At 38.0% G+C, this 18826-nt stretch overlaps 1 protein-coding gene across 1 annotated transcript in view; it reads left to right on the forward strand.

Annotated features, from left to right (window-relative positions):
- Positions 1 to 15812, forward strand: part of GALNT1 (polypeptide N-acetylgalactosaminyltransferase 1) — an 82072-nt gene extending 66260 nt beyond the window's left edge. The window contains exons 10-12 of the mRNA XM_003914303.5: positions 7277 to 7375; positions 7885 to 8019; positions 13618 to 15812. Coding sequence (XP_003914352.2) covers positions 7277 to 7375; positions 7885 to 8019; positions 13618 to 13764 — 381 coding nt within the window. The 3' untranslated portion in view covers positions 13765 to 15812. The remainder of the gene's footprint in view (positions 1 to 7276; positions 7376 to 7884; positions 8020 to 13617) is intronic.
- The last annotated feature ends 3014 nt before the right edge of the window (positions 15813 to 18826 follow it).

An 18826-nucleotide genomic window follows, 5' to 3' on the forward strand; every position in this document is an offset into this window, starting at 1 on the left:
CCACATCCTCCAGGTTAAAAGTGTCATTTCTAGATTGGAGGTCATTCTTGAGAGTACCCACCATAGTGCAGCCAGGGATCTTACGCTTCTGATCACAGCTTCACCCATGTGAGCCTTCCTTTACTACCAACAGTAATTTAGCCTTTTATAGATCTCTTGCCATGCTTCAAGGGTCCAGGGAAACCTGAAATCATAGGATTTTTGAGCAGAAAGGGAAGTCAGAAAATGTAAATATGACTATGGTAATAGATATAATTCAGAGCCTCTGGCTTCAGCTAACTCTGACTTTTGTAGTTCCTGTAGAACCTGAATAAGTGTGTTTCATTGTGGTATCTGATAGCTGTTAACCCAGGAGCTGAGTATTCTAAACAACAACAACAAGTAAACAATCTAGACCTTTACTGGTTTAGTCAGTTTTAGGGGCTGACCAATTGCTTTTCCAGGCAGATCTAATAATCCTAACATTTACTGAGCATGTACTTTATGTCAAGCACAAATCTGAATGCTTTATGAATATTAAAGCACAGTACTGTAGAATTGTGCTGTTATTCCCACTTCACAGATAAGTAAATTGAGACAAAAATAAATAGTTTAAAAAACACGGCTAACCTCACAACCATCTGGTTTGAGAGCCTGTGCTGTTAACCCTTAATGTCGGTATTCTTTCTCATATTTAACCAATACTTCCCTTGCAGCAGAGAGTGGAAAAGTGAATCTAAATTCACTAATACTAGATTATAAAAATGCTTTAACAAAGCTCTTACATTGTCCACTCTAATGAGATAAGATACTGATTCTGGAGGAGACTAATAGTAGAAACAAAGAAGGTTAAGCTCTCACCCTTGCCTGGTTTCCCACGAATGAGTGCATTCACAATAATTTTCAATTTCTCATGTCAAAAATAGTATTTTTAAAGTAACAGGTGCAGCTAAGTTGCCACTTCTGAAATGGGGTTAAAGAGTTGCTGGGTCTGTGGATAAAGGAAAGAAAACCAACAGTTACTGTGTGCCTACTATGTGTCTGTATGTATTATCTCAATTAGAGCACTTAACAAACCCGAGAGAGAGAGATTTATCCCTGCTTTACCAATGAGAAAGGGTTCTTATAGCAGTGTTTTCAGTTCTATGTTGTAAATAATATTGATGTCTGATGTCCCCAAGGTGCTCAATTAGAAAGGTGAGGTACTGGGGAGAAGAAGGTAGATTTTGAGGTCAAATATGTTTGGGTAATACTATTTTACATCTTACATCCATCTGTACCACCATTCCCCACTCCTACCAAGAGTCATGGTATATTAAAAGGCTTTGAGAAGTCCTTCAACAAAGAAACCTATTTAAATTTTATTTATCTGGTATTTCCCAAACATATCTGATCATAAAACACCTTTTTTAGTGGGGCATCTTGCAAGATGCTGTTCTTCAGATTGTGGTTTTTGGAATCACAATCTTAGAGTAAATAACCTGCTCAAGGTCTCATGGCTAGTCAGGAATGAAGCCCCATCTGCATGTCCCCGAAACCTAAACTCTCACCTCTACAACTCTTTGAAAGTGTGGATATTCACACACTGTAAGTCAGACATTGCTATGATTCAAGTAGAAAAGTTTGTTTCTAACAGCTCCTCACCCTTTATGATACTCTCAGTCTGTACATTGTTTCTAGATTGTTTTGGCTTGACCCAGTGGCGTGCCTGGCCACGCAAGGAAAAATGTGTTAATCAGCCATACACAATTCCTATGAAGAGTACCATTAACCCACTGATCTTTCCCCTTGAAATAACTAAATCTCCTAGGATTTACACTGTTTCAGAAAGTACAAACCAAACTTGGGCACTTTCCACATGACTTTCATAGGGTGGCCAAGGGTGTGAGAACGGGGGTTTATTAGCATGTTGTGCAACTTTTCCCATCATTGACAAGTAGCTCCTCACAAATGGTGAATGATTTTCTCCTGTGTGTCAGGATCTAGACCTGCACATCCAATGTGTCAGCTACACTGAATTTAATTAAAATTAGGCCATGCCTGGTGGCTCACGCCTGTAATGCCAGCACTTTGGGAAGCCGAAGTGGGTGGATCACTTGAGATCAGGAATTCAAGACCAGCCTGGCCAACATGCTGAAACCCCATATCTACTAAAAATACGAAAAATTAGCTGGGTGTGGTGGCACACATCTGTAGTCTCAGCTACTCGGGAGGCTGAGGCACAAGAATTGCTTGAACTCTGGGGGTGGAGGTTGCAGTGAGCAAAGATCGTGCCACTGCACTCCAGCCTGGGTGACAGAGCAAGAGACTGTTTCAAAATATAAAATAATATAAAATAAATGAAAATAAATTTAATTAAAATTAAATACAATTTAAAGCCCGGTTCTTCAGTCACAATAGCCACGTTTGAAGTGCTCAATATCCACACATGCCTAGTGGCTACCATATTAGCACAAATATAGACATTTTCATCATCTCAGAAAGTTGTACTGGATGGTGCCGGAGACATTAACATCTGATGTTTTAAAATAGCCACACGGCCAGGCGTCGGTGGCTCATGTCTGTAAGCCCAGCACCTTGGGAGGCCGAGGTAGGTGGATCACGAGGTCAGCATTTCAAGACCAGCCTGGCCAAGATAGTGAAATCCTGCTTCTACTTTAAAAAAAAAAAAAAAAAAATTAGCCAGGCGTGGTGATAGGCGCCTGTAATCCCAGCTACTCGGGAGGCTGAGGCAGAGAATTGCTTGAACCCAGGAGGCAGGGGTTGCACTGAGCCAACGTCGCACCATTGCACTGCAGCCTGGGCGACAGAGTGAGACTCTGTCTCAAAAATAAAATAGATAAGATAAAAAATAAAATAGCCGACCCAGGAGGTTACCCATCTGTCTGTATCATATACTGCTACCCTGTCATTTCACTCATTTCTCCTTCCTAGGTCCTAAGTTGAGGTGACCATATTTGCCTTGTCAAATCCAATGTTTTCAAATCTTGTAACCAATGTATGCCCCCTCTAATTCTCTCTACTCTGAAATAATTTGGAATTATCATAATTCATAAGGAGGTACCATATCAAATTCCCAAGCCACCCTGTCAGTAGATACCTTCCTACCTGGTTAAGGAGAATATCAGGACCATATTGATATTCAGGAGTATCTACTTCAACCAAGAAAAGCTCCCTTCTTTTCCTGTATCAAATCTGCCTTTTATTTAAGGGTTCCTGATAATTTAGAATCTCAGTTGCCATTAGATGTTCTGATGACTACTGAATATGTTACCAAACAATGCTCACTTCTTGCTTTTCTCTTTCCAAGATAGTCAAGAGGTGACTTGAAAGGAGTGAACTAAAAGGAATTGGTAGTGTAATAAGACCACTAAGCAGTTAGCTGTAGACTTGTGTGTACACCAAGAGATGGGATAAAATCCTCTGAAGAGTGGGAGACTCCAGAAAAAATCTGGCCCATTCGTTCCTTAGATTGAACTTCAAAATACCCCTTATCAGAAGGTTGTCACTATTTTTAGAAGTCCAACAAATAACACATTTGTGTAGAACATCCTTACAAGCTGGTCCTCAATTCTTGAATGTATTTTTTCTTCCTTCTGTATTTTCCAAATTCTGCTGTTTTAAAATTTTTTTCAAATGTCAGATTTTGAATAACCAACCGAAATACCTATTTTCATCCCAGATAAACTTGAAACAAGTATGTGTTGTCACCATTTCTGCCCTCCACGTCTCATTAGAAAGCTGATAATTGGTTATAGCCTTTTATGGAATTACAATTTTGAGCATTTATTCAGCATCCCTAGAAAATATTTGTTCCTCATTTTCCCCTTCTCCAAAGGCTCTTCAAACTTAACTCCCAGCAAACAAACCTATTAGGTGGTCCTCTCCCTCCTAGAATCCTAAAGGACAAAACTTACCCCATAGTCATCGTAATTTTCCATGTCCTTGAGAAAAACATCTTACATGCCTCATAGATGAGGTAGTCCACATGTATCACTACACAGAAGAGAAGAATATTCTCTGAAAACTCTATATTCTCTAGCCAGGCAGTATATAAAAGGACCCACCTGGAGAGCAGATGTCCCTTCAGCTACAAAGAAGCCACATATTTGTTGAGCCAAACAGAGTCCTCTGTCCTCTAATGTGAAATTCACTTAGGGACTCAAACATCATAGCTGTGCTCTTTCAGGAGTGTAATCTCCAGTTTCTCCCCTGTACATTGGAGGACTGCCTCCAGGCCCCACCACGAGCCTGAATCTGGGTCTCTGACCACGCCATCCACCTCACCTGGGCCTCACTGACCACATGTTCATGCAGTTTAGTTGCTCTTCAGTCTTTTTTTTTCCCATTATTATTATTATTTTTAATTTTACTTTAAGTTCTAGGGTACATGTGCACAACGTGCAGGTTTGTTAACATATGTATACGTGTACCATGTTGGTGTGCTGCACCCATTAACTCGTCATTTACATTAGGTGATCAATTAATACCAGATGATGATGGCTACCTCACTTGAAAATTAATTTAATTCAGATTGGGCCAATCACAGTGACCCATGCCATCCCTAATGCCATCCCTCCCCCCACCCTCCCCGCACCCCGCGACAGGCCCCAGTGTGTGATGTTCCCCTTCCTGTGTCCAAATGTTCTCATTGTTCAGTTCCCACCTATGAGTGAGAACATGCGGTGTTTGGTTTTTTGTCCTTGCGGTAGTTGCTCTTCACTCTAACAGCTAATGGGAAGCAGTGGTTTCCAGTCCTTGGAGAAACTCCACTTTGAACATCTAATGGTCAGTAGTAACCCCAAGGGATAGAGGCCCAGATCTTGCATGTTGGGAATTAGTTGTAGGAATCTTGTTAAGGGTGGTATAAGCTGTTATGTACAAATCTCTTACAACAGTGCCTAGCACAGAAGCACAATGAATTTACTGTAATTATTAGCAGGATCACTTATAGAAATAAACTAGCTAAGTTTATTTATTATAAGATACTTAAAACATGATAGGAAAGCCTATTAAATTTCAGGAGAGTTTCATTTTTAAAAAATTTTATTTATAATTATAAAACAGAGGCAGGGTCTCATCATGTTGGCCAGGCAGGTCTCAAACTCTTGCGCTCAAGTGATCCTCCTGCTTCGGCCTCCCAAAGTGCTGGGATTCTACATGCATGAGCCACCAAGCCCCACCATGAATTGCATTTTTTAATTTGTTTTGAATTTTGGTAAAAGGCAATTATTTAAACAAATGGCCATTCCATATGAGAGCAAGAGAAGCTGAAGATAATGGTGTTAATCTAATAATTCCTGTGGCATTTATCATCTTTCTTTAGCAACCTTTGCATCTGCATTTGGGGGAAGAAATAGAGGAAAACAAAATTGGAGAGTTTATAATTTTTATCAAAAGTATAAGGAAATGATTATGTGAATGTATGAGATAAAGACTCACCTTGTCACAATATGAACTATTTTTTTTTTTAACAGGGCCTTGCTGTGTCACTTAAGTTGAAGTGCAGTGGCAGTCATAGCTCACTGCAGCATTGAACTCTTGGGCTCAAGTGATCCTCCCACCTCAGCCTCCCAAATAACTGGGACTACAGGCGTGAGCCACTGTGCCTAAGTTTTTTTATTTTTATTTTTTGTAGAGACACGGTCTTGCCATGTTGCCCAGGCTGGTCTCGAACTCCTTGTCTCAGGCGATCCTACTGTCTTGGCCTCTTCAAGTGCTCAGGTTATAGACATGGGTCACTGTGATTGGCCCAATCTGAATTAAATTATTTTTCAAGTGAGGCAGCCATCATCATCTGGTATTAACTGATCACCTACCAGGATTAAGGAAGGTGTGCTTTATGCAAATTGGTATTTAACCATAAAATCTTTTACACAACCTATTTATATTGTGTAAACATATACCTCATAAACAACCTATTTATGAGGTAATAGGTTTCACAATTAAAATAATGGATAAAAAATGATGATGTAAATTATATGGTAAAAGAACTCCTGGAAACTGATATGATGTATTGGACCCCGAGAAAAAAACATTTTGAAATTTCTAGCTTGAATAATTGGACAAGTTGTAGAAATACTAATAAAAATAGGAATATCAGGAAAATGGGAAATTTTTGGAGGAATGATAATGAGGTTTGTTTCAGGTAGCAATTCTCAAGAGGGGATGAGGTGGGGACCTATTCAAATGTGAAGATGATTCAGTGTTCATATTAGAAAATAGAAAAATTCTGTTTTGAATGAGCCGAGTTTGAGATTTTGGTGGAACAGCAAGATGGATGTGACTAGTGGTAAAGTAACAGTGCAGATTATTACAGTCTCTGAGCCTGCTCATGCTGGACTCTGAATTAGGTGCCTGGATACGTTGCCTTACATAACATCAGCATAGAACTGACATTACCCCCCAGTTCCTGATCTCAAAAGGTTTAGGTAACTTGTATTTAAACCTGAGTCTTGTATGTCAGAACCCTAGTTTTTATTCCTGGCTGCCTGGGAATATTGGAATAATATGCAGACTGTGTATTTGTTTATAGAAGTAACTGGCTTTTTTGTGGTTTTAACTTTACCCCTACTTTATCTATCACACAAAATTAGTTACCTTTTTAAAAAAGTCTACGTGACAGATGTGGTTTCTCTTCTGGCTTAACCTGCTGACAATACCATACGTGGGAATAGATTGAAGACTTTCAGATGTCTGTTAATTTACCACATGCTTTTAAAACTGCAACAGTTTAGAGGAAACAAAATAACCAGGAGCATTACCTAAAATATCCCTCCTAATTCTGATGACTAACTTAAATTCCTTTTACGTAATCCACAAATGTCTAGTAAAAGAGTAGAGTTTGTACCACACTACGCTTCAGCTTCCAGGAAAGACAAATTCCAAGCTCTTTGACTAGAGTCACCTTAGTCTCTCCTAAGTCAGAGTAGTTATCAGAATTAATGTTCCTGTCTTCATTGATAATAGTGTCCTCAGGGAGTTAATTGCTTTAAATCATTAACCAAAGTAGAGTTTTTTGAAGTCAATACGAATTTGAAAGGAATAACTTGAAAAAAATGAAAAAAAAAATTTTAAGGATTTTCCCCCCATAAACACAGAAATTGCATAAACAGTTTGTAAGACCTTTCTAGACAAATGAATTTTAGATAGCCAGACAGTGATAGGCTGATAGGCCAATAGGCCATTTCAGAGTAGTGCCAGGAAAAGTTTAGGTTGGTTTTTAGTGTATCTGTGTGTTTGTCTGTCTAATTAACTTCTCCAACTCCTGATATTTTCATTATTCATTGTCCCATAGATACGAAATGTGGAAACAAATCAGTGTCTAGATAACATGGCTAGAAAAGAGAATGAAAAAGTTGGAATTTTTAATTGCCATGGTATGGGGGGTAATCAGGTGAGTATCTTAGAAAACTCTTAAAAGGGATAATTTTCAGATTTGTTTTTACTTTGCCTTTTTTATCCCATGACATCATTCAGGAAATATTTTCCTTCCTTTAAAGAGAAAATAATAAAGACTTTTAGGTGAAGGAAGCTTTCAATCCAGTGACTTTTTTTTTTTTAATGAAACATTTGTGAAAGGCCCATTGTGAGAACTGTATTTACATTGCTGAGCACAAAATTTATTTTGCCCTTTTTATTCAAACAGATGACAACCCTTGGCAATACATTCAGTGTATACAGAGAGCTCAAGGTCATTTTCGCTTCACCTTGTAAGCAAGAAAATTAGTAACATAACATCAGTGTAAATTAGTGGTAGCTTTTCTGAGTCACTTTATTCTTCATTACTTAAGTACATAAATCACGTACCTTGAAATACTTGTATTTTCCCTGACAGGTAATTGGGCATTTAAAATGCTGACTAATTTATTTTTTCTGTTTATGTGTGTGCATTTTTATTTCCAGGTTTTCTCTTATACTGCCAACAAAGAAATTAGAACAGATGACCTTTGCTTGGATGTTTCCAAACTTAATGGCCCAGTTACAATGCTCAAATGCCACCACCTAAAAGGCAACCAACTCTGGGAGTATGACCCAGTGGTAAGTTATTTATGCAGTTGCCTATAGTAATAAAATTATGTGTGTCACTGGGTATATTTATATACTTTATAGCTAAAGGAATGAATTCTTGAGGACCTTGAATATGGATCAAACTTGTCTTATACACTAAATATTGACAGGTGGGAAAAATAAGTAAAATAAACATGTTTTAATTCTCCCTAATAGTTAAATTTTAGTCTTATAAAATCACAGTTGCCTCCAATCCCTGGGTCCTTGTTTGTTGAGTAGCCACCGTTCCTTCTGTATGTCTTCAAGTTCTATAGTCTAGTTTGGGAGAAATGAGGCAGAAAGTAGGCTTTTAAAATTACTTAATTAAACACTTAAGTGAAAGATAAGTTTTAATTAATAAAGTTCTCTGGCTTGTGGTGATTTCTCAGTGACATACATAACAGAACCTTTCATATTTATCTTTCCTTTTGTCTGGAACCTTTCTCTCCACCCACCATCAAATGAGCTCACATGGAAGTACTTAAAAGGTATTAGTTCAATTAGAGCATCCATGGTAAACTTACCTCTTTCCACCTATTTGCCTAATTTTTCAACTTATGCTTTTGCCTTGTGGTTCTGGAACCAGCACCAACATCTTTAATATCTCTTTCTCTGGTTCTTTTTATTTTGGCTTAACTTCTCCAAGGCATTTAGTGCCGCTAAACAGATTTTTTTTTTTTTTTTTGAGACAGGGTCTTGCTCTGTTACCCAGGCTGGAATGCAGTGGTACAATCACAGCTCACACAACCTCCATCTCCCAGGCTCGAGCTATCCTCCCACCTCAGCCTCCAGAGGAGGTAGGACCCAGGCACATACCATCATGCCCAGCTAATTTTTGTAATTTTGTAGAGACGGAGTTTCACCATGTTGTCGCAGCCTGGTCTTGAACTCTTGGACTCAAGCGATCCACCTGCCTCAGCTTCTCCAAGTTCTGGGATTACAAGCATGAGCTATCATGCCTGGCCTGATATTTTCTCATTTTTTTTTTTTTTTGAGATGGAATCTCATTCTTGTCGCCCAGGCTGGAGTGCAGTGGTGTGATCTCAGCTCATGCAACCTCCACCTTCCCGGTTCAAGCTATTCTCCTGCCTCAGCCTCCTGAATAGCTGGGATTACAGGCGTCCACCACCATGCCCAGCTAATTTTTGTACTTTTAGTAGAGACGGGGTTTCACCATGTTGGCCAGGCTGGTCTTGAACTCCTGACCTCGGGTGATCTGCCTGCCTCAGCCTCCCAAAGTGCTGGGATTATAGGCATGAGCCACTGCACCCAGCCTGACCTGATATTTTCATATCCTCTTATCCCTTGGCCGTAAGATGCACTACTGTTTATGTTCTTCTCTTAGTTTGCTCTCTGTTCCTTTTGTTGGCCTGGCTCTCTCTCCTTCTTCATCCTAGTCCTTAAATGGAAATGTTGTCCAAAGTTACTGACTTTGGCCATCTTTCTTCCCTATACTGTGTCATACACCAACCATGGTCTACTTTAATCATCAATATGCTGTTCTGTGAACATACCTTATACTTTCCTAATTCACAGCTAAGATAATGTGCTTCCCTCTGCCTGACAAACCTTACCCATTCTTAAGAATCCAGCTTTGACGTCACTTCCATGAATCCTAGCCTGAAATTAACTCTGCCAATCCTAACTTAATTAATCATCTCTGACCTCTATAAAGCTGTACTTCTTTGTAGTTATTTATCTAGCAATCGTTTCTCCACTATTAGATTGTTAGATCCGAGAGGACAGAGATCATCTTTTATAAATCCTGGGTCCCCTTTCACAATGTCAGACTATAGAAAAAATAATATTACCTATAATAATAGCTCAGTTAATATGGCCATTGGAAATGGCCTGAATGTGCTATTCCAGGGTTTCCCATGGTATGTGCTACTGCCATTTTGGGTGTGACTGCCCCATGCATTGCAGGGTGTGTAGCATCTCTGGCTCCAGACAGTAAGTGCTAGTAGCACCCCATAGCCATTGTGACAACCACAAAATTTTAAAAATGAAAAACCTCTTACTTTTATTGGAAAATGACAGTATATTAATTAGGCAGTATTTTTAAAAATGTATTTATTATAGCTAAAACAAAGAGGGATTTATTTTTCTTACATAAGTCTAGAGGTAAGTAAATTCAGTGGCATAGTGATGTCAGGGATAACATTGTTGTAATATTCTTAGATTTTCCTTGTGGCCACAAGATGGTTGCTGCAGCTCTGTCACATCCCAACTCCAGGCAGAAGCGGGAGGGGAAGGGGAATGGGACACTACCACTGTTGTTGCTCTTTATTAGCGTTACTCTTTATTAGCAAAGTAAAAGGTTTTTCTGGAACCCCCTTAGCAGGCTCTACTTATGTCTTATGGACCAGAACTTCATTCCATGGTGACCCCTAGCTGCAAAGGAAGCTGGGAAAGCAAGTCTTTGGTTTTCTAGTCGTTAGAGTGTGAGATGGCCAAGAGAGATACAGGGATTGGGAAGGACTGTTGGCTAGCCAACCTACACAGTCTACCACAACAGTATTCCAAAAGTAAATGATGAGACAGGTAAAAAGCTGGAGATAGAGTATTTAGAAAGAGCCAGTTATGAGTGTGAAGTTTTAAAACTGGTAGATCACTTTGCAAGGTTTTTTCCCGCTGAGATAAAACATTAATACTGGGAGTTGATTTCTCCCAGAAGCAGACTCCAAGATAAAGTTGAGCATTCAGGATGTTTATTAGGGAGCACTTTTTGGGTCAATACCTGTAAAAGGAATACCTCCCTCTCCCTGGGCAGAGGGAGAAGTTGAATTGCAGTGCAGGTCCAACAGCCTGAGCAGACTGCAGGGGAAGCACTGGAGGGGAACAGCCCATCAGAATCATCCTGCCTCCATCCATTGAAAACACAACAGTCTAGAAAAATAACAGAATACTATGTCAATTATCTGTAATCTAAAATCATGAATTCTTAGATTTCAAAGTAACCCTAGAAATTAAACCCAGGATACTTTTTATACAAGTAGAAATTGAAACTCAGAATTAATTTCCCAAGGTCCCCAAGCAGCCAGATAGTATGACTAGATCTCAAATCTGGAATTTTTGATTCTAGATCCAGGTTTCTTTGTACAGTCCCACACTATTTTCAATAGTTTTGAGTCTTCCTTATATTACATATTACATAAAATTTATAATAAGGCACTGGGCTCTTTTGCTTTGACTGCTTATAGCTGTCCTTTCTGGAATAAAATGCAGATTTTAGACCTAGTTGCATCTAGAGATTAGGAGTAGGTTCTAGGATGCAGGCAATGATTAATTATAGCTTTTATCCTCTTCTTCAAAGGTGTACAGTTAGATGCTTGTCACCTGCTTGTCCTGATGCCTTAGTCCAGCTCTCTCTGGATGGAGACTAGCTAGTGTTGCCTGAGTCCTCTGAGGAGTGCTTGATGACAGCATCCTACCCACAGGGTTCCAACCCACAAGGCTGTGTGCCTGCTGTCAGCAGCCAGAGTTGTATCTGGAACAGGGTTCTACACCAGAGTCTAGGCTTCCTGGGGGTGCTTCTTACCTTCCAAGTTACGGGGATTCTGTCCTGATGTCGAACAGTTAAATACTCAGCACAGAGCAATAACCTATGTCTTTGTAATGGGTTTATTTTAATGAATCTAGATGAGTGAAATGCACATTTTTAGAAATTGGGTTGAAAGAGACCAACTCTCCCAACTAAATTTTTCGTTGTGCTTAATTGGGGTTTTTTGTTTTTAGTAATAGTGACCATGGGCCTGATGAGGGAGGCCACTGGGGTAAGCTTTGCGGGAACTCCCAGAATGTTTGAGAGTTTCTCTTGTTTTGGTCTTTCCTGAGACTGAAGGCATTGGCAGCAATGTGCACACTGAGCTGCAGCGCTCTGGCTGCTGCATTGTGTCCATGACTGCTCAGGATGTTGCTAGGATGTTGTGTTTTCCAATAATAAGCATTACGCTATAAATGCAAATTACTATTGTATGTAAATGTCATTGTACCATTTATCAAGCATTTACTCTGGGATAGGCAGCACTTTATGTACATTATCTCAGTGTTTCCTCATGAAACCCGGTGAGGTATTTTTGTCCCCTTGGAAACTGGGTCTCAAAGAGTTTAAGTTTTTGCTCAGAAGCATATAGTTGGTGTGTGACAAATCTGGAAATCACCCCAGGAATGTCTGACTGCAAAGCCCCTCCTCTCAATAAACTACACAAAGTCTGCATTTTAAAAAAAAAAAAGAAAAAGAAAAAAAAATTCCCACAGCCTTGCTGACTCTTCCAGGTTCTAGTCTTAGAATCCTGAACCTAAAGACATTGTCAACAGTGACATCTGCAAAGGTAGACTGTCATCTGCCAGGTCCTGCTTTGACCACTACACGGAAGAATAAATGGCTGGAAGCCGAAGTAGTATACAATTATTAGATTTTGTTTTCATTTCTAACAGGTGCAAAAAAGGCCTCATGAAAATGAAATGTTTCAGATAAAAGAACTACATTAAAATAGAGCCATGAGTAAAAGAATCAGATAACTATGTGTTAAACATTTTACATTTCCTTCGAGTTAATTTGCATTCGTAGAGTAATGCTTAATGCACATTCCTGTATACAACTACTTTGAAGTCCTTAACATGACCAGAGCATATTATCACAATCATTGATGTGGATCATTGTCAACTATCTATCTGTTAATTCTTACCTGCCCTGCCCTTTCAAAATTATCCTAATAACATGTTGCAGCATCAAATCTAGAACTTAAATAAGTAAAATATATAGCTATGTCTGTTAACTATTTATTAAGAATCTCCTTGGTAGATGAGGCACTATGTACTTTATCTTCATTATCTATGTAGTTTCCCAAAATCTGCTCAAAATATGGAATGTGAACCTAATTTTTAAAATGAGAAACCTCAAGTTACCCAGGCTATGAACTCAACTCCACATTCCTGTGCTTTTCTTTCTGTACCACACCATCTCCTTTAACCACCAGGATAGCCTCTGGGTTTGCTGTGGACATAGGCATAAGATTGACTTTATTAAATCTCAGCTGTCTCAACATTTTTACGATTTTGAGTTATCAGAAACACCTGAGTTTCTAAAAACTTGAGCTTTGAAATCACAGAATTAACTTGAACAGCCTCATCATAGAGAAATGAAACAATTTTGAAATAGCTGTTTGAAAATAGGTTGAGAATCCTAAATTAGGAACCACTAATTTGGTCTTTTTTTGTTGTTTAGGAAACTGAAGCACAAAAAAAGAGAAGCTTCTCATAGTGTTACAGAGCTTATGCCAGAATTAGGACTTAGAATTTAGGTCATCTTGCAGCAAGTCAAGTGTACCCTACTGGACCCCAGTGCCTTTCTCCCTCCCTCATACCTCTTTATCGACCTACCTGCCTATCTACCTATCTCTTCTTCTTCTCTCTCTCTATATCCATCCATCCACCTACCTACTTTTTCTCCATTGTCTTTTAAATAATTTATATTACCCAAAAAAACTGCTTTTCTACAGAGGAATTTAATAATCACCAAAACTGATGCTTGAGGTGTTTTGTTTTCTTCCACTCTCATGTTAAGATTTTTTCTGTTACTTTCAGAAATTAACCCTGCAGCATGTGAACAGTAATCAGTGCCTGGATAAAGCCACAGAAGAGGATAGCCAGGTGCCCAGCATTAGAGACTGCAATGGAAGTCGGTCCCAGCAGTGGCTTCTTCGAAACGTCACCCTGCCAGAAATATTCTGAGACCAAATTTACCAAAAAAAAAACACGAAAAAAATAAGGATTGACTGGGCTACCTCAGCATACATTTCTGCCACATTCTTAAGTAGCAAAAAAGGAAAAGTGCTTTCCTCCTCTGCAGGATGTAAGGTTTATCAGCCATTAAAACTTAGACTTCTCTAGCTTTTCACTAGCTGTGAACCAGCCTTCCTGTCCATGGACGTGAAACTGCATAGTAATGAGACTGTGCACACTGATGTTTACAAGACTGAAAGAGTCTTTCTCCGAAAATCATGGTAAAGAATATTGAGACAATGAAAAAAATCAACAAAATAGGCTTTCTTTCTGGAGAACTGTACCTTTTATGGTTTGCTTGCACATCAGTAATTTCTGCTGAACGTGCTGTCATAATGAAGAGATTTCCAAGATTTTTTTTCCTGATTAGAACTGGTAGCCAGTATATTAAATATTGATATAAAAATAAAAGAACTGGAACCAGATTCGGAATCACGAAAACAACATTTTTACAACAACAAAAAAACTATATTAAACAGGGTTTAAAGGAAATTAAAACAGAACTATGAGAAGTACAATTTGTTATAGTATAGTATCAAATTTCTATCTAGATTTTATACCTCAGTGGGGAAAAATAACTGATTCCAATGACATTCATTTTGTTTTCATCTGTGATAGTCATGGATGCTTTTATTTTCCTTGGGGTGCTGAAATTGAGCTGAAAAAAAAAAAGGCTCTTTGAATATAGTTTTACTTTCTCTCTACAGTTTTTTTTGTTTGGTTTGTGGGCTGTTGGAATTGTAATTTTTAATTGCCTTCTAAAAAATGGAAATTTAACAATGTCTGATCTCAACTGAACAAATTAGATGTTTCAGTCGCTCCTGGGTCAGCCGGCTTATAGATTGACACGTGCACACACACACACATTTCTTACCACATTTCCAACTTCTTGACCCAACTGATTATGCTAAATACCCAAGATTCGTACTACTGTACCACAGATTTGTTTTCACAGCAATAAATCTTCAGTTCTTTGTTTATGATTCCACTTAACAAAAGGCCTGCAGAAGTGATTTATTATTTGGGTATTTGGAGATAATATATTTGATGGTTTTTTGGAAAACCTTTTTCACTCCATACTCAGATATGCTTCATTGTCAAGTGCATATTTAGATTAGATTATTGAATTGTAATGTTTATCTGCTGCTTTTTTTAAAATAAAATTTGACTGAAAATGTTTAATTGGCATTTTTTAATGACTTAGCCAAAGAAGTGCAGCTATTATTCCATATTAATAGGCTTGCATTTCTTTTCCTAAATTTTAGGCTACATCAGTTTTATTTTTCTCTGATTTTTTTTTATACCACAGAATCACCTGAGTGTCAGTTAAAAGTTGTCAATTAAAAGGTAACCTTTTAATCTCATAGGAGGAATCTCATTAAGACATTTTTCCTGATATGTAGAGCAGTCTGTTGGCAAAAATGCATATATTTTCTTTCATATTTGTAAAATTATATTTAATGGATTTCTTTTCTTTGATTATCAAGGACTTTCACTGCAGGCAGTGCTATTTCTTGTGCCTACGAATGTTTCCGAAAGTCGCATCACTAATTATATTTGCGAGGTTGAGTGTACACAAAGTTTCTCATATCCTGTTCAAGTTAATCAACATCAAGCACATGGGGATGCTTTAGGGTGAGGCTATAGTACAAAATGCATAAACCAAGTCCCCAGGAAATTTGAAAGGAAGCAGGTGCTGGATGGATTTTTTTTTTTTCCTTTTCCATGAGCTGTGTTAACTCTATCTCCAGTAGGCCTAATGCTTGAATAAGCAAGATGTCTAATCAATAAATTATTTTCATGCTCAGAATTTCAGGTTTTTGTACTCCAGCATAGCTTGGTCTTATTTCTTACTGTATGAAAGCTTAACAGCAATGTGATTTAAGGTTTTGTTTTGTTTTTTAAGTGGGAGATGTAAGTGATTTAATTCATGGGTACTTTTAGAACCTGATAGATATTCCCATTGCCTTTATTTTTCTAATTAAAGAATTCCTAAATACTTTGAAAATACAAAATATTCCTGTATAGTTGTGCCTTACATTGGTTTTATTTGAAAGAGTGGATCCCTGTTTGTCATAATTATTTGTAATTTGGCAGATGCTTATCACTCTATTATAAATCAAATTGGGAAGAAAAGAATGAAAAAGAAAACAATGACTGGGTACTGGCTCATACCTGTAATTTTAGCATTTTGGGAAGCTGAGATGGTGGGACCACTTGAGGGCAGGAGTTTGAGGTTGCAGTGAGCTATGATGGTGCCACTGCACTCCAGCCTGGGCAACATAGAAGAAACCATGTCTCTAAAAAAAAAAAAAGAAGAAAAGATAAAATGAAGGATGAAAAAATGGGATTATTATTTAACCAGTGAGGAATTCTTAAATGTGACAATTAAGGATAATTTGAATCTCACAAATCTATTCATGCCAGTCCCAGTCTATTTTAATATATCTCTCTGTCTTAATTGGCATTCTTGAGAAATAGTGCTGCCATTGAACATTGGGAATATTCATCCATTCTGCGGATGGAGGACATCATGCAGGCCATGTCCTCATTGCTCCCATTCTGCGTTTAGCTGAAAAACAGAGGTTCCTCTTTGTAAGGATTTGATGCTCTTCTTATCTTTCAAGAAGTATAGCAAGAACAAATTTAACTCTATAGTTACCTGTTCCTCAAAGGAAAAAGAAACTTAGAAGGTAGTGTTTCTGAGGTCATAACTGTGAGGGGTTGTATACAAAGAATGAGTCACTTTTTAAGCCATTTGGAAAATTAGATCTGTTTCTAATTAGATGACATTTTCTCCATTCTCTGATTTCTTGAAGATTGCCAAGCATTTGCTTGATAATCTACCAGGACTGATAATTTTGCAGAATATGAGGCAAATATATGAAACTCAGTTGTGTATCTCTACCCTAGCAACAAACACTTGAAAATTCAACGTTGAAATATGCCATTTGTAATAGCATCAGAGAAGTCAAACTTCTAAGTAGGAAGAAAGTTAACAAAAGATGTGCAAGACCTCTACTCTGAAAACTACAAAACAGTGCTGGGAAGAATTATAGAGCACCAAAATAAATAGATATTCTATGCTCATGGATTGAAGTACTGCATAATGGTAAGATGACAGTTCCCCACAAATTGATATCTAGATTCAATGAAATCAAAATCCCACAAGGCTATCTTGTAGAAATTGGCAACTACATATATGAAAATGCAACAGACTCTTAAGTAGCCAAGATAATTTTGAAGAAGAAAAATAAAATTGGAGCACTTGTACTACCCAATGTCAAGACTTGCTCTAAAGCTACAACAGTTAAGAGAGTATGGTACTAGAGTTAGGATAAACAACAAATAGATCAATAGACATGTCCAGAAATAGACTCACATATATATTGTTATAGGCTTTTCAGCAAAAACAAGCTATTCAATAGAAAAAGGAAAGATTTTTCAGTTGGAGTTGAAGTAACTGGATGTCTGGTAAAAAGCAATGTTGATGCCTTCTTCATACTGTGTACAATTTATTCGAAATGGATTATAGAACTAAATGTGAATGGCAAAACAATACATCTTGTAAAAGGAAACACAGACTATCTTCATGACATTGGGGTAGACAAGGATATCTTAGGCGAAGATATCTCAGGAAGGTTAAACAAAAAAACTGACAAATTTCATCAAAATTAGATACTTCTCATCAAAAAGATACTTTTAAAGTGAAAAGGCAAGCCACAGCCTAAGAGAAAATATTCACAATACACAGAACTAACAAAGGAAAGCAAAGAACATTTTAAACCATTGTAACATCTACCCAGTTTAACAATGAGTGAATTGAATACATACTTCACAGAAGCTCTCCAGATACAGGGGTAGCATAGGAAGTGGCACTCAAACATCAGCCATCAGGGAATGTAGAATGAAACCACAATGAAATACCACTGCATACCCGCCAAATGGTGAGAATGTGGAACAACTGATAGAAGTCCAAGATGGTTTAATCACCTCAGGAAACAGTTTGCCGGTTGCTTATAAAGGTAAACATAATGCCTACCCTGTGACTTAGTGATTCCACTTTTAAAGATCTACCCAAGATAAATGAGGGTATGTTTTTACAATAAGACTTGTACAAGAATAGCAGTTTTATTTCTAATATCTCCAATCTGACACTACCCAAATAACTGTCAACAAGCTAATAATCAAGTAATGGTATATTTATACATTGGATACTAGTCTGCCATTAAAAGAATGGGCTGGGCTTAATGGCTAACACCTGTGATCCTAACAATTTGGGAGGCCAAGGCGGGATCACTTGAGCCCAGGAGTTCAAGACCATCCTGGGCAAGATGGCAAGACACCATCTCTACAGAAAATTTTAAAAATCAGCTGGGCATGGTGGTACACGCCTATAGTCCCACCTACTCAGCAGGCTGAAGTAGGAGGATCCTTTGAGCCCAGGCGTTCAAGCCTGCAGTGAGTTGTGATCATGCCACTGCACTCTAGCCTGAGTGACAGACTGAGACCTTGTCTCTAAAAATAATAAAAATGGTATACTGGCAAAACAATGTAGGTAAATCTTTAAATCATTGTTGAACAAAAGAAGCTAGACATATTCCATTTATATGAAGCTCAAAAACAAATATGGAATGGTTATCTTTGGGGGTGAGTATAGACTGAAGAAGAGCATAGGAGAACTTTCTGGAATGATGGAATGTTCTATATCTCGATTGCAGTAGTAGTAACATATACATATATATGTATGTGTGTATATATTTTAAAATATAGTGAGCTGTATACTTGGGATATATGCATTTTGCTGTATGTAAAGTATGCCTCAATAAAGTGCTGGGGAAAGTGATGAAGGTATTCACCCTGCTGGCATCAAGGTTTTCTGAAAAGTCCTGCACTGCTACAAAACATCCAAAGGCTGAATAAGTTACCACAAATATACTTTAAAGTGGAATACTGAACTTACCGGAAAATACAGAAAATTCCTAAAGACCAGACAAATTTGAAAAATGAT

The sequence above is a fragment of the Papio anubis genome, chromosome 19 (genome assembly GCF_008728515.1).
Source record: "Papio anubis isolate 15944 chromosome 19, Panubis1.0, whole genome shotgun sequence".
Classification (NCBI taxonomy): domain Eukaryota; kingdom Metazoa; phylum Chordata; class Mammalia; order Primates; family Cercopithecidae; genus Papio; species Papio anubis.